General features: G+C 42.2%; 2 protein-coding genes and 1 long non-coding RNA gene across 5 annotated transcripts in view; 2 read left to right on the forward strand and 1 right to left on the reverse strand.

Annotated features, from left to right (window-relative positions):
- Positions 1 to 3,054: 3,054 nt before the first annotated feature.
- On the reverse strand, positions 3,055 to 7,106 carry LOC142056475 (uncharacterized). 2 transcript variants are annotated; one of them, XR_012660358.1, is made up of 4 exons: positions 6,989 to 7,106; positions 6,436 to 6,533; positions 3,862 to 5,522; positions 3,055 to 3,741 (listed from the first exon to the last, which is right to left on the reverse strand). It is a non-coding gene; the product is annotated as an uncharacterized LOC142056475 (long non-coding RNA). The 2 variants fall into 2 exon arrangements; XR_012660357.1 differs by lacking the exon at positions 6,989 to 7,106 and having other exon boundaries at positions 6,436 to 6,660.
- TLR3 (toll like receptor 3) lies at positions 6,536 to 19,511 on the forward strand. Of its 2 annotated transcripts, XM_075091315.1 has the most exons (6): positions 6,536 to 6,943; positions 7,635 to 7,735; positions 9,852 to 10,297; positions 11,727 to 11,918; positions 15,779 to 17,604; positions 18,068 to 19,511. In XM_075091315.1, exons 3-6 carry the CDS (start codon positions 9,860 to 9,862, stop codon positions 18,294 to 18,296), a joined length of 2,685 nt encoding a protein of 894 aa, XP_074947416.1. In that variant the 5' UTR covers positions 6,536 to 6,943; positions 7,635 to 7,735; positions 9,852 to 9,859; the 3' UTR covers positions 18,297 to 19,511. The 2 variants fall into 2 exon arrangements, with proteins under 2 accessions (XP_074947416.1, XP_074947415.1); XM_075091314.1 differs by lacking the exon at positions 7,635 to 7,735 and having other exon boundaries at positions 6,816 to 6,943.
- A 2,975-nt stretch (positions 19,512 to 22,486) lies between these two features.
- Positions 22,487 to 24,514, forward strand: part of FAM149A (family with sequence similarity 149 member A) — a 32,738-nt gene continuing 30,710 nt past the window's right edge. The window contains exon 1 of the mRNA XM_075091321.1: positions 22,487 to 22,728. The gene's annotated coding sequence lies outside the window, so the exon portion shown is untranslated. The remainder of the gene's footprint in view (positions 22,729 to 24,514) is intronic.

Raw genomic sequence — 24,514 nt, forward strand, 5'->3', positions numbered from 1 at the left:
AGATCTTCCTCATCTAGGCTATTTTTGAGTCTGGATGTAAAGTAGAAGTCTGTAAAAGCAGGAAGCAGGTGTCAAGGCTAGGGACAGTCACGCTCAGTTTTACTTGGCTGTGTTGCTTGGCAGGATTCTCTGCAGAGTGTAAAATCATTTCTTGCAGAATCCTTCTAGCTCTCAATATCTTTTTAGAGTAACAATGATCAGCAATCGGTTGCACGATACAAAGTTTCAATTAGATATTAACAATTCATTAGACACATTTAAATAGTCTCTGTGGTGTCTTTCATTGTTGAGTCACCTTGCATCTTCCCTGTGTTACTATCAGTGAATGATAAATTCTTACTACTGCAAAATTAGGTCAGAATTCAGCCATTGCAGCCTGCTGTGGGGCAAGATGGCAGTCTTAGATGGGATTTTTCCATTCTGATCCCTGGTCCTTATGCTTCCTAGGTTTCTCTCTGCCTGGGGTGATATCTCATTACCACAGAAATGACCCATATTTTAAGCGTGTAATTTCTATATCATTTTCCATTGTTTGCACAGATGTACAACACACCGGTAGATTTTTTTTTGCCTTCTATGCACATTTATATTATTGTCAACTACCCCCTGATCCTTGAGAATGTAGAAACCCAACTGATAACCAGTTTCCAGTGTTACAGGCATGCTGTTTTGATTGTGCTGAACATAGTGGTGTCTCATACTTTAACATTGTTCTGCAGTTTTGATGATCCCTAATTCATATCAGTCTGAATGTCATACTACTCTTCTGTTAAATTCCCCACTGGGTGAGAATTATAACCAAGTGACTGGGGCATAAGGTAATTAAATCCCCTTACCAGTATGGCTAATGGAGAACAGCAGAGCTATTACAATGCATGGGATCATATAATTTGTGTGCAAATGCCTATCTGTATTTTCAAACAAATGTTTCCAAACACATTTTTTTAAGTTCAAAGCATTAAGCAGTAGGCAAAAAGAAACTGGCCCCAGGGAATGCTTTTTGTGCAATATAGGGGGAAAAAAAAGTAATAGTGTCTAATTTCAATACTTTGAATCAGGCCCAATGCTTCACATTTTGTTTATAGAATATTTTCTTGGATTTCAGCTTTTCATAGATATAATTGCTTTCTGAAATAGTTATATTTCCAATACTTACATAAAACTTGCCTTAGAAATTAAATCAAATTGGAAATGTGAATTGGCTGTTGAACATTTTTTTTTAAATCTAGTTAAAATATGACACACTCTTCTATTTTTTGTGCCCTTGTTCTGGTTAGGAGAAGCAATTGAAAGATGTTGTTCCATGCTTTATTTATAGATAAAAGCTTTCACAATCTTAATCTTTGAATAGCAACAGATGTTTCTCAGGATATGCAGATGAATTTAGTAATGAACTAATGCACTGGCCTTGGGATTTAGTCCTCAGATTTTAATCTAAGATTGTAAAATCAATGGTTTTAATAGCAGTTGTGATAGACCTTTCTTATTGTTCATCTCTGTAAATGTTTTCTGAACTTTCACTGCCTCTTACTTGCAAAGAGTGTGGGCTACATAATGGCACTATTGATGATGGGCCTAAAAGAGCCATCAATTGGATTCAAATGCCTGTTGTGTTTATTCCAATTCCAAATGAAAAACTGAAATTCAACACCTGTAGAGCAGAAGTTTTGTTTCAACAAAGCTGAATCATGTTACTTCATCCTATACTTTTATTCAGCATTATCATTCTTCTGTTTGTTACATTTAAAATGAGTCAATTTTAGCATTACGAAAACAACTTTCTAGCATGTCAAAATTAATGAGAAATGTGAAATGATTGGGTACTTCTTACTCAAAAGCTTTGTCCAAGTAGTTGTTCCCCTAAAACATGTGTTTTTCTGAAGACTGTTACAATTTCTTTGGTTATCCTGCTAAGCAAACCAAAAGCTATAGCTACTGAAAACAACACAATCCAATTTTAGTTAAGCTAGGACAAGTTTAAAAAAAATCCTGTTGGGAGCAATGCATAACTAGCCTTGGATCCTTCACAGTAAAACAAAGCATTGCCAAAAATCCCACAAGATTAGGCAGAATATACAGAAACAGGATTATTTGTCTGAGGTCCACTGGCACCACATAAGCACTGATGTTTCTGGAAGTCTCACAGTAAATATTCACTGCATTTAAAGCATGTTCATGATTTGTCTGGTACCTTGTAAGTGAAGTGAGATGCAGCAACTTGTATGGATACTTGTTGTGATACACCTTAGGAACTTTTAATACTTGGCAGCTGATAGGGTCTCCTTCCATATCACTGAAATTTGGTGGGTTGAAAATATATTTTGGTGAGGAAAAAAAATAACCTTAAGAATAACTTATTGCCACTGTTTCTGTGGTTTCATGAGAGACAACAGAGGATAGGCATGGACAAGAGATGCCCAGGGGCCATTGTAAAGATGTAATTCTGGATTTGAAGTCAGTTGTCAGCACAGCCAAATATTTCTTGGGAGTGGAGAAGAACAGGGTGGACTATGTGGGTGTGTTTGCATGCTTATTCACTTCTGTGCATCTTCCCTTCCGTGAGCTCTAAGTGAATCTGAGCATTAAGGGCTTTCAGGACACAGTGGCTACTGAGGAAAAGATGCAGTGCAAAAAGATACTGGATATAACTGAATAGAGATTTTAGTAAATGGAAAGATCAAATGCAGCTGTGATTCTTCTAAATAGAGCTTACTTTTACAAGCTAGAGATTACGTTGCCCTCAAATGTACGGTCTTTAGCAGGAAAATATTTCTAAGAGTGGTAGACTTGTACTAGTGCTTGCTATCTGTGTTGTAAGCATGAGTGTAAATCAAATGCTGGCATTTCTACTTTATCATTAAAGTTTGCTGTGTTCACCGAGAAATCAACTGGTGCGGGGGCAAATTTGCATTCGGATATAGATTTTCTGTTGGAAATGTACTGTGAAAACAAACATGAAAGTGTGCCCAAAAAAAGGGGGAACAGCAAAAAAGGAAGGGATTCTGAAACTAGACAACTAAATACTGTGGGGAGATGCTGGGAAACAGAAACCACTGCAAATCAAAAATGTTTAATATGCATGCTTAATTGAGAAAGCTGGATAAGAACAAGATTTTAAGAGGGCTGTCACATTTTGGGGAGAGTTCTTAGAGGGAGAAATTGAAAAAAAAAAAATTTCACAACATGAGAATACTCAAGTCCTAAATTTCAGCCTTTTTGCTATTCCTGTATGTAAAAAGCTAAAATATTTAATAGCAAAAAATATATACACACACACAAACGCAGTGGTTGGAAGATGCAGAGAAAAGGGTTGCAAAGTCTGCCTTTGTAACTGCCCCAAAGTAGAGACAGGTGGTTTTGAACAGCAATCCATCCTAGAATTGAATTCCCCGTTCTCTAAATTGCCGCCTGGATAGGCGAAGTAAAGCAATCTAATTGTACTGAAACAAGCTTTTGTGAATGCTCTTACTGCGCCAGAATTTTTCCAATAATGTGACTTGTTCTGTAGTTGCAATTGATCTTTACAGTCAGTGCAACACATCAGGAAAGCATACACCACAGTGTCAAAGCTGGTGAGGAAATGCCGTAGAGTTTATCTGTGCGTGCCCAGTGGCGTTTTGCATGCTATTTCCAGGCAAGAAACAGTTCAGCTGGAGCCACTGCTCATGGCTGGCTACTATATAGCTTAAATCCCAAACACTGGCTGGAGTTCTCAGTTACCTGCCCAGGCCATGTTTTCAGCTAGGAGGAGGGAAAAAAAAAAAAAAAAGAAAGAAAAAGAAATGCATGGAAACAAATACTTCTGCCTTAGGTATGCACCCAGAAGTTTGGGACAGTGCTAATGAACATAATCTGTCTTACCCCATTGATCTGCATGGCTGTCCTCAGATGTCCTTTTCTTTCGTGTCCAGAAAAAGCTAATGCTGTAATTCAATTTTTACAACATATAAATTAGCAGTGATGAGTGAGCAGCATTAAAGGAATTATTGCATCCAAGAGGCACACGACCTGTTATGTCCTTCAACAGCACAATTGAGCTTAGCTGAATTCATGTAAGCACAACACGGGAAAAGCATCCATCCTCCTGTCTCAGGAGGTAGTTACAAGCTTATCTGCCACACTGTCCTCCCTTCTAGTTGCCTTGGTGTTGTAGGGTGTCCCTTGTCACAGCTTGCCTCAGATCTTAACCTTCAGCTCTCTGCTCTTTCTTGCTTGCTTTCTCCTGGTAGCTTGGCTCACTGTCAGACCTCTTGGCGTTCTGTTTGTGTGCACCCACTCACTGCCGCATGGGATGTCTATATCCACCAGCAATGTATGGCACTTCCACCATTCAAGTGACTCTTAATCATGGGAAGCGTCTGCATGTGTTGTTTTGGGTCTTCCCCCTGATGGTTGTAGTCTGACTTGTGGGTTACAAAAACACTGAAGTCCAATTAGCCACGTGCAAAGTTAATACACTTGTATGTATTTGAAGATCAGGTTAAGATCAGTAGATTTCCTTTTTGCTTTTTTCTAGGCTAAGCTTTGGTGGTATGTTTGCTCTGGGAGTTTTCTGTGAGATACTGCACACATGTCCCCATTGTTCTGTGCGTGTTGCCTGGATAAGCTTAAACTAGGTTTGTGCAGCAACTGGTTACTCTGCTGTTAAAGATATACGTGAAATGGCTACGTGTCCAGAATTTTGCCTGACTGCCTTTTGTCACCATTCAGAACCAACTGACTTGAGCTGCTTTCCCTGACCACCACGTGGGAGCATTGTCTAGTTTTGTGGTGGTATTCTCCTAAATTATTCTCTAGGTATGTGGAGTACTCTACTTTCTCCTCTGTTCGCCATGTCCTTTCCAGCACTTGAGAGCATCGCTACAGTTTCAAGTAAGCTACAGAGGAGCTGTGGCAACTTGAGAACCTGATGTGATTACATGCCTCTGAAATAAGCACAGATGTGTCCACTTTGTCCTCTGCCTCAGAAATACCATACTTGCTGAACCTGCACTGGTTGTGTCTAGCCTAGAGTCTACTTTGCGCAGTAGTATCTGCTGGCTCTTGTAGATCATTCTGGAAGACGTCTACAAGAGCTTTGCTGCTTTGAAATTCTCTGTAATAAAATAAGTGTTCTTGCCCCCAGTGCAAGTGTTCCACAAACAAGTCGAGTTTTTGAGCACCCTTGTGCTGATGTCTCCCTGAGCTACTGACATTATTCTAAGGCTATAGTGTTGGAAAGGCATTACTGATGAAATTAGCAGTTTCATCAGCATTAAATGGTTTTCCTCCATTGTGCCTGAAACAACCCCATCTTGCTAATAGTCCCCTATGTGTATAGGGAGGAGAGGATTCAGAAGGAATAAATTGTGAGGTGAGATCAAAGAGCAGATTTTATCTGTAGTATGTGCATGGCGTAGAGGGAGATAAGAGGCAAAAAAGGCAGAAACACCTGATAATATTGCTATGCTGGAATAATGATCTGCAAAGGTTGTTAATTGTTATGTTTCTTTAACATCAATGTGATCTCTTCTGTTCCAAAGCTGCAAAACAAAAGGGAAAATCCTCTTCAGAGAAACTTAATGTGACTCCAGGTAGTTGTGCTTATGATCAAATGACCTTATCTAGTGCAGAAGCACACAGGGCAGCACAGAACAGAAATCTGTATTCCCATAGCAAGATGAAAGGGAGGATTAAGGTTTAACTGTGAAATGGGGATGAAACAGGCTTTAGAGCCTTTCAGCTCCAAAGGAGCTTGATTCTGTTCTCAGTTCCAGCATTCTAACTTCAAGACCAAATACTAATTTATATTAGGAGTTGCTGAAAGAATTCAGAGAATGGAAATAGGGGCCCTAACCTCTTTGGTAGCCAGCCTACCTCCCTGGGCTCCACAGCAAATCTGTCTGTGGTCCCAGATTTAAGAGGATATAGGGTAGAAACCAACAGAGTCTCCCTTTCCTCCCCTCCACTCCCCTCCCCAGAGCTCCCAGTGAGCAGGTGGTTCACACATTCCTGCAGGCTGTGATTTCAAACACTTTGGATGAAGAATCAGAGCTTTGAATGAAGAATTCTGGGTGAGTCTGCAGCTACCCGCTGTATACTCAGGAGGGATGGCACCCCTACCTAAAAATTTAAGCCGAACGTGGTGCTGTGGTTGTGTCCTAAGTATGGCTGGATGAGGCCTGCGGAGGATTCACCATTGCGAATGTAACTGAAGCAGCAGGACCTTTTGTCCCATTCGGGACATGGGTGGTCAGGTCCCTGGGAAAGCGGGGACAAGGCAATTCACGAGCAGTATGAAAAGGCACGCAACTGAAAGCTGTACCTAAAACTTTCGCTTGGACTTTTGAAAACATTTTCTTATTTTCAATCCAGTAGAAAATACTCTCTCTTAAAATCTCGGTATAATCTCTGTATAATCTTAAAAAACGTCCTTTTCGAAAAGGGATACTTTACGTGGCTCTGTAGGAACCTATTGGTGCTCCGTTTCTGCGTTGAAAGAGCGGAATTTCTACGTCAGCAATCAGTCAGCGTATCTGCTTTTGGGATGTGTCCTGAAGGATTTCCAAAGGCGGTGCAGTTAGCTAGGCATACATGGTGACTGAGTTCCGAGTTGGGACCGGGCGGCGCTGCCCGGCCGTGCGCTTCAGCGTGTGCCTGTGGGCGAGTGGGCAGCGCCGGCCCGCCTCCCAGCGCGGGGGGCCCCCGCTCGCCCCCGCTCGCCCCCGCTCGCCCCCGCTCGCCCCCGCTCGCCCCCGCTCGCCCCCGCTCGCCCCCGCTCGCCCCCGCTCGCCCCCGCTCGCCCCCGCTCGCCCCCGCTCCCTGCAGCGCGTCACGCCCGGCCACGCGTTCGGTTTCACTTTTTCCGCCTCTGGGTCACCGCGTTTCCTCTCGGTTTTCCTGTGCCGAGCAAAGGGATGCAGCCCCCGCATGCCCCCAGACTGCAGGAGAAGAGCCCGCGGCGGTAAGTGGATGCCACTTTCCACTTCTTAGGAATAAATGCACATACCCGAGGTACAAAGCCAGAGATCTGCTCGGGAGTTTGGGCGATTTCTTTGACCTTGGATTTCTCTTAACATGCAAGTTACGCAAGTGGGTGCCGCTGCTGTTTGCATAATGAGTGTGCTTTGGTGCTTGGGCCCGGATGTGGTGTCCCCAGATGGCAGGAGGTATTTCTGTGTTTAAAAAAACCCAAAAGGCGATATAGGTGAGGTGGGAATGTCCCTCCCTAGGAGATGCTGGAGGCTCCCCTGCTAATTTCTCCATATTTTTAAAGTTCTTGCTCATAACATTAAAACTGGTGCTCGCTCTTTTGTCTATTCAATATTATTCTGTAACACTTAAGTTTGATAATGGGTGTGTGCTTTCTGCGCTGGATCCCCAACTAAAACATAAAACACCTAACGCTGACTCTAGACTTCCTGCAGTGAAAAAAAGTGGGAAAGGGCAGCCCTTCAGGCCTCGCTGGAAGTCAGCCAAAGAACTCAGTTTGTGTTCGTGCAGTACGTTTCTTGCACCTTTCAAACTTAAAGATGAGCTGGCAACTGCTGAGGAGCCTGGTGGCTATCTGATCCCCCTAAAACAAACCCTCAGAAGGATGCAGACCAGAGGTAAAGCTTTTGTTAGAGACAAGCTCTCCCGTTGTTTTTTCGTAGCTCTTCCAGCAGCTGGGGTGCAGAGGAATGAGGCAGAAGTGGTCCTTTATTTTCCTCAGCTACAGGGATACAGGTGCTGTGTGCAGCAGCAGCTGTAGCAGGTAAGGCTGTCTGCCGGACTATCAGTTTTTGCTGATCAGGTCCAGTTTTTGCTCTCTCCTCCCTTTCCCTGTTTGCCAGCGGCAGGTGTGAGCTGCAGAAGGGTGAGGCTCACATGCAGTGCCCAGCAGGGAATTATTTTTTCATTAAGGTTTATTTTAAATCATCTTTTGCAGTCCTTTGTATATGCCTTTGCAATGCTTTAGGTCCCTCTTTCCCTTGCTCGTATCCCCACTCCCATTGGATTTTACTGTTGTCTCTCCCACAGAGGCACCCACAGCGTTCCCTCTGGACACTATAACATGGTTTTTTGCCACTGGAACAGTCCTAATGTGTGAACTCTGAAAAGGCAGGTGACCTACAGAGCCTAACTCTGCTGGGGTCTGACCCGCTAAACTGTTTGGGAGCCGGTTGTAGTGTCAGTTCCTCAGTGTTTTGTTACAGTAGTAGAAACACTTCTCTTTAAAAAACATCGGTTCCACAGGCTTTTTCTGTTTCTGTACAAATGTGCTGGTTTAATTTCTTGTTTCATTGTTCGCTATTGAGCAATAATCTAGTGTGCTCAGAGTTAGATCGTGTTAATTAAACACAGGTTCCAAGCAAAGGAAAATGTGAGCTGCAGAACCAAGAAAGCTCATATTCCTGTTAGTCTCTAGAGAAGCTCTTCTAGATTTCTGGTAAGTAAGTCTATTATGGTTAAATTCCCTTCTGTAGCCTGTTCTGTAGTGGGGCACCTATAGTCTTCTCTGTCTGTGAGCCCATCATGCTGAGATTTAATTCATTGGTAAATTGAGGTTGGCAGGTAGGTGCCAAACTTGTTGGCAGAAGGTCATACAGATATGTGTATATGGAGATTGTGGAGACACTCAAAGCTTCAGGGCTGAAAGTATAAGCTTTATAGTTTTTTTTTTAAAAAGGAAAAAATGGAAGCAGAGGAACCGAAGCTTACTGTTCTTTACTAAAGCACAGAAAATTATTCTGGCAAGCACTCCCAAAGTATTTGTTCTCCATCTACTAAAGATTAAATCAGTGGACAATAACAAGGAAGATACGCTGGACTTTTTTCTGAATAGCAGAAATGCTATTTAATTAGACAAGCTCTATGACTCAGCAGGCTCGTCAAACCCTTCTGAGCTCTTACAGCTCTATTCTGGTTAGAATTTACGTGGAATTAATTTTCTTCCTTATCCAGTAAAGCTGTATTACAAGGTCACCAGCTGAATTTAAAATCTTATGGCTACTAAATCAAAACTGAATAAAATATGAAAAAAGTCTGAGATCAATCAGAAATGTAATGCCTAAATAGGCAGAGCCATTCAAGATTAGAGCACCAGTGGACAAAGGTCAATATCCTAATGGAAATGCGCAAAACATATGGGGTGGACTATATAAATTCTTAAATGTGTAAGTTTTCCTGGAAGTATTTGGATAAACATACTGAATCTATGGACAGTGTTTTTTCTACACCTTGGCTCCTCTCTGTTTCTTTCTCTGATTAGGTTGGTACTGATTTATTTTGTCTGCTTTTACTTTCTCATACGCCTTTCTCTAGCCTAGTCTTTCTTCTTTTGCTATGAGATGGAAAGACAGAATTTTGTGTGGCTGGCTTGTAAAACAAAAACTGGCAAGAACTGTAAAGTGAAGTGGTGTAACAGGCATTCTCACTGCATATAACAAAATATTTTAAGTCTAGTTAAGCTCAGAACGTAGTGATTAAAATTGAAGGGCCTGTGTATAGATATTTATCAGTGTGGTTAAGCTCAGAGCTCAGTGATTGTTACTGAAGGGCCTGTGTATAATTTTCACATTTATGTATATTAAAGCAATGCAAAATTAATCAGAAAAGGGAAAATGGTTGGAAATTGGCATTGACAATGGATAAAGTATTGGTAACTTTTTGTACATAATTATTATGTAAGACAATGCTATTGTTTTTAAAGAAAATATTTAGACACCTTTTCTACAGAAATGAATACTACTTTATGGATGAAAAATATTGAGTGTTTGCTCAGTATAAAAATACATGGTTTTTGAGGTTGGCTTGCTTAGCCTTCAGTTTAAGATATAAGTCGTCTCAAAATGATCATAATTTGTACTATGTTAATTTTGCCTTCGCAGATAAAACAATGGGAAGTGCTATTCTTTGGAGCAGCTTATCTGTCAGACTCGTGTCTGTCTGCTTGCTGTGTGCATCAGTTGGAAAGCAATGTCAGATCCAAGATGAAATGGCTGACTGCAGTCACCTAAAGCTGACTGAAATTCCTTCTGACCTCCCAGACAATATAACGGGTTTGGACATTTCTCATAATCAGCTAAGACAGCTAGGTCCTGCAAATCTAACCAAGTACAGCCAGCTGATTTACTTGAATGCAGGCTACAACACCATCTCTAAACTGCAACCAGAATTGTGCCAAAATGTGCCCTTGTTGCAGATTCTGAAGTTAGAACATAATGAATTGTATAAGCTCCCTGACAGAGTCTTTGCTTCCTGCACCAACCTGACTGAGCTCAATCTAGGATACAACAGAATAGATATAAAAAATGATCCTTTCAAACCCCTGGAGGTAAGCTTAAGAAATGCACCTTTTGATGTAAATTAAGTATAAATGGGGAATTTGCTGTATTTTCCAGTGTGTGTACAGAACAGCTGCCTATATGCATCTGCAGATATCCAGCATATTATCTTCCTTCATTGTTTTTCTAAAGAAAAGGCCTTAGTGGCTTCTTGTGTTAGAGCACACTGGAGTCTCAGCCATCTATATACTTGATGCTTTTCCCTATTGCATCCCATCAAGGCATCTCTCCTTACAGGGTTTGTGCTGACAAAATAGCAGCAGCAGATGATATATAGGGTGAAGTGGATTGTGTGGAATCTGCGTTGCCTGGGGCCTAAAAATGGTAGCTAGCCTAAATTCTCAAGGTCAAGGTGGAATTACTCAGACCATGAAGACCAGTCCTTAGGCTGAATGTAGTGTCTCCTAGGACTTTGGGGACTGAGAAAGGTGAAGTAAAAACGGTTTTACTCTTTGTTCTTCCTGGTAGTTTACGTATGGTTAAATATTCTTCTCGGTAGCATCTGTGATGTTGGGCTACCAGCAAAGGAGTGAGGAAATTCCATTGTGTTTGCACCAAGCAGGGAGTCATGCAAAAGGAAAGGCCTAAGGACAAAAGAAAATAGAGACAAATGCGTGGGTACTAATTGTTGTATAATGCTCTAATGAGCGTGCATGTTGTTTTGAACAAGTCTGAGCTTTTCTGCTGAACTCAGCGTTCCAGTTCAGTTACATAAAACATGCTTGCTTGCATTGTAGGACTGCTGACTCTCAGCTAAGTACAAATGAGTACGACCAGCTTCAGTGCTGGGAGCAGAACTGAAGTTCTGGCCTTCCTCACTTTGCTGCTGCCCTGTTACTGATGGAGGCCAGGCTTAGGGGACCTCAAGGCACGTTCTGTGGAGTCACCTTTAGGGTAGCATCTCCTCTCCTGCAGGTGAAGAAGGAGTTTGAGCACCTGGGCTTGAGCTGGAGTATTACAAGGGATTAAGCACTGATTTTTGCAGGCTGCTATGGCACACTTCTTCCCTTCCTCATTCCATTCGTGGGGGGGACCATAGTGAAGAGGGTGGAGCACAAGGTTTAATCCTGCAGTAGTTGTAACTGCAGGCACTGCAGCTGGCTGTAGGCTTTTCCTTTTATCACTTCATTTGGAGCAGGAGGGCTTTCAGTGAGTTAAGGAATTTTAGATAAAGTCAGTCTTTGGTTTGCAGTAGATATTTCAGCAGGTTAAGACCATGAACATGACGAAAGTTTTACAGGTGGGGAAGATACAGAAGGCTTCTTCCTGCAGGAGCTCAGAAGCTGCCACTTCTCTATTACATACTTATTTTAATTGTAGTATTGCAACTGATTTCTAATCAGTTAGACTCTAATGCAATATTTCAAAATTATTTTGTATAATATATAAAAGAATTTTCTGCTTGCATCTTCTCCTCAGAACTTGAATATTTTGGACCTATCTCATAATTTTTTGAAGTCAGCAAACTTGGGATTGCAGCAACAGTTGAAGAACCTTCGTGAGCTCATGTTGAATAGCAATCAAATCACTGAGTTAAAAAAGGAAGACTTCAGTTTTCTCAGCAACACCTCATTGAATAGTCTTGATTTGTCATCAAATCCACTGAAAGAGGTAGGAAGCATTTCAACAGAAATTCAATAGCAGTAAGCATAAAATGGAACTATCCTGATTGATCCTTTATGATTGTGTGGTGTTCACATTACATTTTTGATCCACTGAGTTCCAAGATAAAACCATTCTACTGTATATAGCGTTACTCCCGACCTCCAGTAGTGATACACATAATTTTTCTCCCACTGAAATCAGCAACAGCTGGTTCCATGTAGATCAGAGATCTCAAGCAAGAGCTAGATCAAGTAGCTCTGTGAACCCTTACCAGGTGTTTTCTATGCAGGATTTTTTTTTTCTGTGTGCTGAAGATGAACAGCTGACTTTCTAAGTGGGGAAAAAGTGTGATATTACGCAAGGCTGGTTACACAATTTAGGTCTCACTTCATAGTCAATCAAAGAGAAGGTTCATTTGTGTCTGTGGGGTACCCCTGAGAAATAATCATTGCAAAAAAGTATAATTACTCTTTTAAAGAAAAAACAAGTGGGTGTTTTCTCTGCCACCTACCTCACTGTTCTCTCTGATGCACTTCTCGGTCTTACAATGTGATTCTTTGAAGAGTGATGGTAAGTATTGCAGTTCTAAACTGGTCAACCCTCAGCATATGAATACTGAACTTGCATTGCATTTGCTTGGGGATTTTTTTACCAGCTGATTGATCTGTGAAGAACACGTATATTGAAATTACAATACTATTTTGGGAGGAATATAGGAATGTTGTCAGGGTGTGCAGAGATGTGACGAGGAAGGTAGAAGCAGGGCTATGAGTTGGGTTACAACCTTGGACTTCAAGAGGGCCAACTTTGGCCTCTTCAAAGACCTGCTAGGAGGAATCCCATGGGCTAGGGCTCTGGAAGGCAGGGGGGTCCAAGAGACCTGGACAGTATTGAAGGACCACTTCCTCCAAGCTCAAGATCCCCAGGAGGAAGAAGTCAGGCAGAGGAGACAGGAGACCCACATGGATGACCAAAGAGCTTCTAGAAAAACTCAAATGGAAGAAGGAGGTTCACAGTATGTGGAAAAAGGGACTGGCCACTTGGGACGAATATAGGAATGTTGTCAGGGTGTGCAGAGATGCGACGAGGAAGGCCAAGGCCCACTTGGAATTAAATCTGGCAATGCATGTCAAAGATAACAAGAACAGCTTCTTTAAATACATCAGCAGTAAAAGGAAGACTGGGGATACAGTGGGCCCCCTGCTGAACAAGAGAAAGGGCCCTGGTAACGCAGGATGCAGAGAAGGCGGAGTTACTGAATGCCTTCTTTGCCTCGGTCTTTACTGCTAAGGCTGGCCCTCAGGCATCTCAGCCCACAGAGACGAGAGGACAAATCTGGAGAAAGGAAGACTTACCATCAGTTGAGAAAGACTGGGTCAGAGATCACCTATGGAAACTGGATCCTCGCAAATCCATGGGCCCTGATGGGATGCACCCCACGTACTGAGGGAGCTAGCAAATGTTCTTGCTGAGCCACTCTCCATCATCTTTGAAAGGTCGTGGAGGACAGAAGAGGTGCCCGAGGAATGGAGAACAGCAAATGTCACTCCAGTCTTCAAAAAGGGCAAGAAGGAGGACCTGGGGAACTATAGTTCAGTCAGCCTCACCTCCATCCCCAGAAAGGAGATGGAGCAGTTCATCCTGGAGGTCATCTCCAGGCATGTAGAGGACAAGGAGGTTATCAGAGGTAGTCAACATGGATTCACCAAGGGGAGATCATGCTTGACCAACCTGATAGCCTTCTGCTATGGCGTGACTGGCTGGGTCGATGAAGGGAGAGCAGTGGATGTTGTCTATCTTGACCTCACTAAGGCATTTGACACTGTCTCCCATAGCCTTCTCACAGGCAAGCTAAGGAATGTGGGTTAGATGAGTGGACAGTGAGGTGGACAGAGAACTGGCTCAACAACAGAACTCTGAGAGTCATAATCAATAGGGCAGAGTCTGGATGGAGGCCTGTCACTAGTGGTGTTCCCCAGGGGTCTGTGCTGCATCCAGTCCTGTTTAAAATATTCATCAATGGCCTGGATGATGGGATGGAGTGTAACCTCAGCAAGTTCGCTGATGATACCAAGCTGGGAGGAGTGGCTGATACACCAAAAGGCTGTGCTGCCATCCAACAAGACCTGGACAGGCTGTAGAGCTGGGCCAAGGGGAACCTGATGAAATTCAACAAGAGCAAGTGCAAGGTCCTGCACCTGGGGAGGAACAACCCCATGCACCAGTACAGGCTGGGGGCTGAACTACTGGAAAGCAGCTCTGTTGAAAAGGACCTGGGACTGCTGACAGGCAACAAGCTGACCATGAGCCATCACTGTGCCCTTGTGGCCAAGGCAGCCAACGGTATTGTGGGATGCATTAAAAAGAGTGTGGCCAGCAGGGTGAGGGAGGTTATCCTCCCCTTCTACTCAGCCCTAGTGAGACCACATTTGGAGTACTGAGTCCAGTTTTGGGCCCCCTGTTTAAGAAGGACATGGAACTGCTTGAGCAAGTCCAGTGGAGAGCTACCAAGACGATCAGGGGACTGGAGCATCTCCCATATGAGGAAAGTCTGAGAGACCTGGTTTGTTCAGCCTGGAGAAGAAGACTGAGGGGGATTTCATCAATACCTATAAATATCTGAAGGGTGGGTGTCAGGATGATGGGATCAGACTCTTTTCAGTGGTGCCCAATGACAGGACAAGGGGCGATGGGCACAAGTTGAAACACAGGAAGTTCCTCCTCAATATGAGAAAAAACTTTTTTCCTGTGAGGGTGGCAGAGCAGTGGCAGAGGCTGCCCAGGGAGGTTGTGGAGTCTCCTTCCCTGGAGACATTCAAAACCCACCTGGACGCGTTCCTGTGCCCCCTGCTCTAGGTGTGCCTGCTCAAGCAGGGGGGTTGGACAAGATGATCTCCAGAGGAACATTCCAACCCCTACCATTCTGTGATTTTGAAGTGGCATAAGATTGTACCACTGCTGAGAGGCAATCCCACCATCCTCTTTCCCTTGGCCACTTCATCTGTCCCTCTTTCTGTACAAGCTTTAATGAGGCCATGCACTGGGTCACTGGAGAAACTCTACAGATTTGACTTTGCTAGCTTGTAGTCGGGCTGGCTCCCTATCTGGTTCACCATGTGACTTCATGTATGGCCATATTGGCACAAGGGTACAGTGTGTGGATAAGTAGATGGGACTGCTCCTTTCTTGGCCAGTGCTAGTTTATGCCAGTCTAACCTGCCCTGATTTTACAGTGCTGCTGTCTGAAAAGCAGCCTTATGTATTTGAATATTCTGACAAATGGAGTATTTAATCATTCATCTCATCTCTGAATCAAGATGAGGGGCCAGCACTATGATGGAGGCTTGTGATTTATATTGTGGAAGCAAATGTGTAGTATCACATTTCATGAGTGTAGCTTCTGCTCACACAGAGCAACTGGTTTCTTCTTGGCTGTCTGAAGGCCTAAATAACTTTTTTACAGTATGTCTGGTTTTGCACTAGTATATTGGTAACCCTACCAGATACTGATAAAAGAAATCTGAAGAAAAAAGATATTATCTCTATTTCCTAGATACTTCTGGTGAAAGAGTTTTGCTAGTTGGACACAAAATTGCAATTAACTTGCATCTCACTAAGCAACTTTCTATCTTCTTCTAAAAAATTACTGCTCAGAATTATGATAATCATGTTACAAATTTTAGAACTATTATCACAAGAAGTATAAGCTCCAATAAGTGTTTGTCTGAACTTGGCTGTTGAAAAATCTGAGTGTAGGAGTTACATTCTGCTTGAAAACCTTGTTTGACACCTTTGCAAATTTTGGCTTTGTGGGGCTACTTTCTTACATATGTTTAGGTCAAAGCTCTTTCTTCTTTTCCTTTCAGTTTCACGGAGGATGTTTACATGCAATTGGAAACCTGTTTGGCCTCATACTGAACAATGTTGAACTTGGTGAAAATCGCACAAAGAAACTTTGTGCGGAGTTATCAAAAACAGCGATTCAGAACCTCTCACTGAGCCATGTGAATCTTTCATACATTGGCAAGTCAACTTTCCAGGGACTGCAAGGAACAAATATTACCGTTTTGAACCTTTCCCAAAATTCTCTTTCTGTGATAGAAGATAATTCATTTCAGTGGCTTTCAAGTTTACAATACTTAAACCTGAAGCATAACAAGATTCATGTATCTTCACATTTATTTTATGGATTATTCAGCCTCAAATATCTGAATCTGATAAATTCACTTACTGGGAAAATTGAAGATTTTTCCTTTCATTGGTTATACCAGCTGGAGTACCTTATAATGGATAATAACAATTTCCCGGGAATTACTGCTAATATGTTCACAGGCCTGAACAACCTGAAATACCTGAGTCTTTGTAACTGCAACATAAACTTACAAAGAATAACTAATAAAACATTTTCATCACTTGCTAATTCCAGTTTGCAGGTTCTCAACCTCACAAAAACAAAAATTTCTACAGTAGAAAGTGGGGCATTTTCCTCCTTGGGACACCTGAAAATCCTTGATCTTGGTCTCAATGAAATTAGTCAAGAGCTCACAGGTCATGAGTTTAAAGGTCTCAGTAATGTACAAGATATTTATCTTTCCTACAACAAAAACTTGTCTTTGCAAAGTGAATCATTCATTTTTGTCCCAGGCCTTAGAAAACTGATGCTGAGGAAGGTAGGTTGCAGTAACCTGGCACTTTCTCCTTCACCTTTTCATCCTCTAAAAAACCTGACTGTCCTGGACATCAGCAATAACAACATAGCAAACATAAAAGAAGACTTGTTTGATGGACTTCACAAACTTGCCATTCTGGATTTGCAGCACAATAACTTAGCCCGACTTTGGAAACATGCAAATCCAGGTGGCCCTGTTCTTTTTTTAAAAGATCTTCCCAACTTGCATATTCTTAATTTAAAATCAAACGGGCTTGATGAGATTCCAGTTCAGGTTTTCAAGGGTCTGTTTCAATTAAAAAACTTGGATTTAGGATCAAATAATTTGAATTTGCTTCCAGCAACTCTGTTTGACGACCAAGCCTCTCTGAATGCATTGAACCTTCAGAAAAACCTGATAACCTCAGTTGAAGAAAAAGTGTTTGGCCCAGCTTTCAAGAGCTTGAGAATACTGGAGATGGATACCAATCCATTTGATTGCACCTGTGAAAGCATTGCTTGGTTTGCTGACTGGCTTAATATGACCAAAGTATATATACCTGGGTTGAGGTCCCAGTACATTTGCAACACACCACCTAAATATCATGGTGGTCTGGTGTTGCATTTTGATAGCTCAGCCTGCAAAGACAGTGCTCCATTTAAACTTCTGTTTGTGATCACTACCACTATTGTAATGCTGGTAATTGTTATTGTTCTTATCATCCATTTTGAAGGGTGGAGAATAGCTTTCTACTGGAATATTTCAGTAAATCGAATACTCGGTTTTAAAGAACTTGACAGACAACAGGAAGAGTTTCGTTATGATGCCTACGTTATTTATGCAAGACAGGACAATAATTGGGTGCCGAAGAATTTCATGTCTCTGGAAAAAAATAACCACTTCCAAATCAGGTTTTGTTTAGAAGAACGGGACTTTGAAGCGGGCATATCTCAATTTGAAGCCACAATTAACAGTATAAAAATGAGCAGGAAGATTATTTTTGTTGTGACTGAACACCTCTTACAGGATCCATGGTGCAAAAAGTGAGTAGGATATCAAATTTTATATGTAAGGGGGAAAATTTCTTAACAGACTTTCTAACAAGGTAGCTTTTTTGCTGTGTAATTTAATTGAAAATACCATTTAATAAAAAATACCATGCAAATTCTTTATATATTTTACTTAATATATCGTAACTTCAGAATAATTCCTAAGTTAATGAAGTTAATTGCTCCACACGTACACTAGTGAAATTTTAATTTCTTGGTCAGTATTTTTTTTCCTCTTCAAAAAGTAAAGCTGTTACCTCTGTGGATTGCTTTCCTTAAAATTACATGTTTGGAAAAAAGCATTAATGGGTGAGATCATAGTATCCAAAGATTATTTTTACTTGCCATTAAGACCCCTGTTTGAGTCCAGTCCTTGAGTTTGCAATGTGCTATTATGTGAGCTATTAAAATAACTGTGTGTCACTTCTTCCCTACACATGTCTTATTTCTGCTTCAGTTTTAAGGTGTATCATGCTCTTCAGCAAGCTATTGAACAAAGTCGGGACTCCATCATATTGATCTTTCTTCATGATATCCAAGATTACAAGTTGTATCATGCACTTCGCCTAAGACGAGGAATGTTCAAATCTCGCTGCATCTTGAACTGGCCAGCCCAGAAAGAACGAGTCAGTGCATTTCATCAGCAATTAGTGATGGCACTTAAATCTAATAGTAAAGCGCGCTGAGTTTGAAAATATAGATTTGAATTATGGGGTCATTTTCTTGCATTTTTTTAATCATTTGAAAACTATCAAACCTTCAAGAAAACCTGAAAAAAGTTTGACATGCTGGAAAGATATATGAGAGTCACTATAATTTAAATTTACTTGTCTATATTCATGTTCTTGCCGATATCTTAATTCACCTGCACTGAAGTAACATGTTAAAATGGATCTCGATTGATATTCATTTCAGTCTGTGTATCAAAAATGTGGTAGAAATACTGAAAAGCAGTGAGAATGACTGATGTCCTAGGAAAAATGTCCATCAGATGTAGTGCAGAAAAGACATAGACTCTCTACTTTAAAGGGATATGGAAAAGAGCATGCAATAATGATAAAATAGCAAATTCTGTGTAGAAGATAGAGTGGACACTACTGCTTGCTTCTGAAACACAAGGGGAGATGCAGTGAAATTAAAACTGGAAAGCTTTCCAGGTGAAGCACAGTAAGTAACATGAAAAATTATTTTTGTAGTTGAAACCAAGAAACATAGCAGAGTTTCAAAGTGAGCTTTAAAACTTTTGTTTTAAGAGAAAGCCACAGAAAGAAGCTTGACCCTGTGAGCGGCCTGGTCATAACAGGCAGTGAAGGATTGCTTATGCCCTCTGGGTAGGGCTAGTACTGGTGACTATCAAAACCAGATCTTCAGACTGAGTCAACTGATTTAATCAATGTGGTACGATTAAAAAAAAAAAAAAATTATTCTTCCCTACTGAAATTCAGAGAGCTGGCAGAAGGACAATTATACTGAGAGATGTCACCTTAGTTCTTTGAATGTGCATAAAACCATATGCTGGGCCATTAAAGAAAACTTTAAATCAATGTGAAACATGGCCAAGGCACAGCTGGTTCACCTGTGTAAAATGGGTATTTCGGTATAACCAGAAGAGAACTTTGTGGGGGAGGTGGTGCTACTGCAATTTCATTACCAAAATCTTTGTTACTGGTGAAACAACTACAACAAAAAATAACCCTCCCCAAAAGAAATAATTTTAAACTGTATCAGAAATATTACTGTGACTACAGTTACAGCTAGAGTGGGAGAAAAACTTCAAAAGTAGATTAATGTCAAATTCTTTGTTTCCTTTTTCTTTGACTGTGTATAGTTCTGCCTTTGATAGCTAAAAAAAATGTAAAGAAATCAGATATAAGAAATTAAATTACAGAATTCTATATTAATCTAGTTTTGGTTTTTTTCTTAACTAACTTGACTGAAACATGGGCTCATTGCAATTGCCAGAGCATTGAGGTTCAAACATACAGGCCAGTAGGTTGATCTGGAGAAAGCTGAAAACCAGCGAAGTATGCTCTGAAAGGATGCTTATAATGTTTGAGACTAGCTGCGATTTTATGGAGTGTTTGAGCACAATTTATTGTAAATTAGACACTAAACAGCCATTTGTATGTTTTTGTTAATATTTAATTGCTGCTCCAAGGACACTATAAAACACTGTCAGTTTTTAGTAGGTGTGTGATCCATCAATAGCTCAGGAATATTTTTGAATTGCTTTTTCCCCCAGCACTACCCTCATCGCTTCCAATACCACCATTACTCCAAGAACGCTGTTTTACTGCTTTAGAAAGCAGCTTTCAGACAGTTCAATACTTAACATTTTAGGCAGCTTTTCTCAGTATTTGTTACATGCATAGATGAAAAATATTGGTTTTTAATAGGTTTGTATGTCCCATGCTGATTAAAAAAAAAGGTAAATGAGAAAGATAATTAATGAAATCGATTTTGCATGCACTGGAAGAGTGAAAGGGGTGTAGACTGCCTTCACTGGCTCAGGAAGTCCTTAGTGAACACAAAAAAGGCTTTGTTTACAGCTGAAGTGATAGATGATGATTCCCTAATTACAGTAATAGTATTATCCCCATTGTGATGCTTTCATCTCCTCTTTCTGACCTTCTCAGGCAAAGTGACAAATTCTATCTTTGTGCTTAGGCCATGAAAGTTGAGGAGGCAAGTCAGTAGGGATGGGGTGCCAGGTATGCACCATGTCAATCGTTCTTTCTCTTATTTAAAGACTAATATGTGAATGGGTTCCTATGTTTCCTAAATCTGTAATGACACATAGTAGCAGAATTTCTCATCTCACATGGACAGAAATTGTTTAGAAAATGTTAGCTGTTCACATGGATATTAGAAATGACATAAAGATGCAGAGAATGCATGGAGAAATGTTGACATGAAATGTGACACAAGAGGTCGGGCTAGATGATCAAATGATCTTTTCTGGACCTTAAACCCTGACAAATGACAGCATGTCTAAATTCTATAAAGATTTTTCTTGTTACTAGAAATGCCCCCCAAAATAGTCTCAGAACCTTGAGAAAATCTGTTACGGATGCTTAGTTTTGTAAAATAGCCAAGAATACAAAGTACGTGCTGATGAGTAAAAATAATTTTAAATTATAAAAATATGATGATGCATTCAAAACAGTTATTTTAGTACCTACATTCATTCAGTTTAAAATAGTTTACAACAGAAGAAGACATTATGAAGGCTTACAATGAGAATTAGACTAATGTTAAAAAAAGGCACAAAAGCAATAAGTGCAGGACCAATGGTAATCATCAGTTATACTTGCCATAACTTTCAGACAAACAGGGAAAATTTATATGGAAATTTTATCTACTTCTGCTCTGCTCCTGTACATTTGTTTGACAATATTATTGAGAGTAAATAAATGGGCTTATCATGGTGAAGAGCTGTAAGTGCTTTCAGGATTGACAGTCTATATATGAGCTGCGTAGTTTCTTTGCAGTGGGCAGCATCAGGCTATATTACGCTAATTTGCTGAGGAGTTGGATACCAAATAAAAATAGTTCTAAACTTGTGTTAAAGATATTACCTAGGACTAAAGAGGAATTGTCTGTATTGAAAGCAGAATATCTAGAGGACTTGAATGAGGCAGAATGCTGAAGTCTAGATATGGGGTGAAACCTGACTGCTGCTGTGGTTCCTGAATGACAGGGAGTAACGAACAAGTTACAGTGATGTCCCTAATAGGTTGTATTCCAGGTCTTCATGCAGGGTTGCTTCGGGGCTGCAGCTGAGATAAATATACTCCACACCAGTGTGCTCATTTTTGCTACTTTCACTGTGGCTCAGTCAAGGGTTTTTGGCATCGTGAGGAATAAACGCAGATTGTGCTGCTGTTAGGTTCATGTGGGCCTACTCCTTGGTCAGAACATACTTATGTCTGTTTGGGATATTCTTGGCCTTTTTTCCTTACAATTTCAAATCCCAGTCCTGTACTTGGTGTCATGTGTGCCCTGCCCTGCCAGCTCGTTGCATCCTTGATGCGCTCGGAAGACGAGGCAAGGATAAAATTCCCCACTTTGTATCCTTGGTTGTCACCTACTAGCAGCTGCCAGCTTTAAGCTGATAGTGCAACTAGGTGCTTGATGTATGATCCTGGGCTTGTTAGGTATAAAGGACCTGTACTATCTTTTGGCCTGTGCTGTTCTTTTGGATGCTTCCAAAAGCAGCATCCAATTGTTTCCCCTGTCTATAACACCAGCCATTATAGTGCCCCCAGATTGTGGCTGGCATGACCACTCTTCTCTCCATCCATCCAGGCAACCCTGTGTTGCAAAGGTAGGGTGGTATTTGCCCCCGTGCCCACCCGTGTGCCTCCAGCTGCCTGATATTTTGTAGCAAAAGAGAGAATGGTCTTTGATCCTGGCACCCTCTACTGCTCTCCAAGCTGCCTGGGATCCCTGGCCCGGTCTTTGCATGGGGGCTGTTGCTTCTCACAGCTGACTTCCGTGGTTGCCTGACATGGTGTAAAAAGGTGTACTGGATAGGGTTGGTCTTGCTCCCCGGTTGCTGTTAAACCCTTTCTGCACTCAAGTGCGTGCACCGTGCAAGGGAAGGGCGTGAAGCGGCGCCTGGCAGATGGAGTTAATATTTGGTATTAGGGATTTTAATTAAAGGGAAAATGCCACGCTTCATTTCCTTAACTCGCAGGCCGAACACGTTACCGCCCTCCCCTCCCGCACGCCTGCGGGGTGCGGCACGCCGCCGGCAGCCCCCGGGCCCCTCGCAGCCCGCCGCGGGCGGTGCGTGGCCCGGCGGGGTTTGTTTAGCCTAGCAACGCCGGCGGGGCCGGAGCCGGGGCCGGAGCCGGGGCCGGAGCCGGGGCCGGAGCCGGGGCCGGAGCCGGGGCCGGAGCCGGGGGCAGCCCCGGCCGGGAGCGCCGCCGCCGACGTGCCGGAGCTGGGAGCCCTCCCCGCCAAGCTGCGCCCCCCGGGCTCCCTGGTCGCCGCGGCGGCTGCCGGGCGCGGGGGCCAGCCCAGGGAGCCCGGGGGGCGGGTGGGCGCCAAGGCCCTGCTCATCGCCCTGCCCGACACTGGGGAGGAGGCAGCCCGCAGCCCGCGGCGTCTGGCGTGAGTCCGCGCCCCCGGACACCCGGGGCGGGGGGGAGTGCGTGTGGGTGTGCGTGTCCCGGGAGGTGCTGAACACTTCTCTGCGCCGGAGTTTCCTTCCCCCAGGGCTATGCTAGAGGTGCGAAAGGAAAGAGCTGGCCTGCGCTCCGGGTGCCGCTTGCACGGCGGGGGGGGGTGCAGGGTCAGAGGCCGGCCCCGAGGGGAACAACGCCCCAGGCTTGTAGGGGAGGCTGAGCACGGAGAGCGGCCCACGTCCCGAGGGAGCGCGGGGGGGCTGAGCTCGAGTAGGGATCGTAAGGCTACCACGCACGGGTGTACGAGTTGTATCAAAGTCTGTCCCGAAGTTGCAGCTGTGCGTCAAAGCTCCCGTTTCAGTCACTGCCTTGTAAAAATCCAAAGTGTCAGTAACGGGTATGAAACTTTGGATGCTTCTGTGTTTAATCTTCAAGCAAAACCTTGAAAACATTTCAGTTTTGCTGAACATAAAGAAACCTGTCAAGTATGTGTGCTGTAGGATTCAGTTGGTGATGTTCTGCTGAAGCAAAGGTACAGTAAAGCAGAAAGTGGTTTCTTAGCACGTGTAAAGCAGAATAGCTTACTAAAATCAGTAATAGCTGTATTACTGTATTGGTGGAGTATTTTGTATTCTTAAAAAAAGAAAAGGCTACTGTATGTGTTACATAAACATCTATCATTGCTGCTTCTGTAGTATTAAACTACGCTAGTCTCTGATAGTATGGACAATCAGAAAAACATTCTTTCAGATGTCAATAGGAATGAAAATATTTCGGGAAGTTAAGTTTTTAACTCTTTAAGACTGAAATCTCTTTAGCACTCAAACTTTCAGATAGGTTTTAGAACCTCTACTTTTAGTTTGGTTTCCCTGTAGCATAATATTTAAATGATAGTCTTCTGGCTTTCTGAATCAGTCTCTAGCTCTTCCCTGGCAGAAAAGTGTGCTTATTCCCCAGCATCTATGGTCATTAGAGTAGGTATGTTAGAAGGTAGGCACCTATTTAGTCCTTTTGGAGACAGTTTATTTAATGGTGATGTCTGTGAACGTGGCTGTGTTTTTGAATGTGCTGGTAGAAGCAACAGTGCCTTGAAAGTCACTGCCTGCTCTGTTTTGAAAAGAAAAAATTGTCTTTCTTTTATGCCTGTTTAAATTGATCTACTGATTTCAAGGAGTTTCTCTAGTTCTTGTGTTGCAAGGCATTGTGGCCATTTGTTCATCTTCTAACTTACCTACTTCTTCTATGATTTTGTAAACTTTGAGCACATCAACTTTTAGCCTTCTTCAAGAGTCTCGGCCCTTTTAGCATTCCTTCTGAAGGTGGGTCTCTATTCCCTTACTCATGTTTGTAGCCCTTCTCTTATTCCAGTATGTCTGTCTTGTGATGCAGGGACAAGAACTGCACGCAGTATTCTCTTTCTGGACACAGTAAGGTTTTACACAGCAGCAAAGCGATGCTTTCCATTTGTCTCAGTATCTTACCTGATGTGGACCAGAGTTCTGTTGGTGGCTTTGGTTGTCACTGTATATTGAGTCCCTGATGACTCCAGAATTGTTTTCTGAGCTGTAACTGCCTGTCCCAATGTCAGCATCATGTAAAGGTGCTTTAGATTGTTTTTTCCTGGATAACCATTGACAATACGTATTTGTAGATATGTACTTCTATCTAGATATTTATAAATCTATTTTTCTAAACAGTAAATGTATTTATTATAATTGGCGGATAACTAAGCTATGTAACATTGTGAAAATAATCCGAGTAGGAACACAGAC

This window comes from Phalacrocorax aristotelis, chromosome 4 (genome assembly GCF_949628215.1).
Source record: "Phalacrocorax aristotelis chromosome 4, bGulAri2.1, whole genome shotgun sequence".
NCBI classification, from domain to species: domain Eukaryota; kingdom Metazoa; phylum Chordata; class Aves; order Suliformes; family Phalacrocoracidae; genus Phalacrocorax; species Phalacrocorax aristotelis.

Coding starts and splice junctions, on each gene's coding strand:
- TLR3 (XM_075091314.1), top strand. CDS start 6,910: ATGCCCCCAGACTGCAGGAGAAGAGCCCGCGGCG. Junction 6,944..9,851: donor CAGGAGAAGAGCCCGCGGCG/GTAAGTGGATGC, acceptor TTGCCTTCGCAG/ATAAAACAATGGGAAGTGCT. Junction 11,919..15,778: donor CATCAAATCCACTGAAAGAG/GTAGGAAGCATT, acceptor TTTTCCTTTCAG/TTTCACGGAGGATGTTTACA.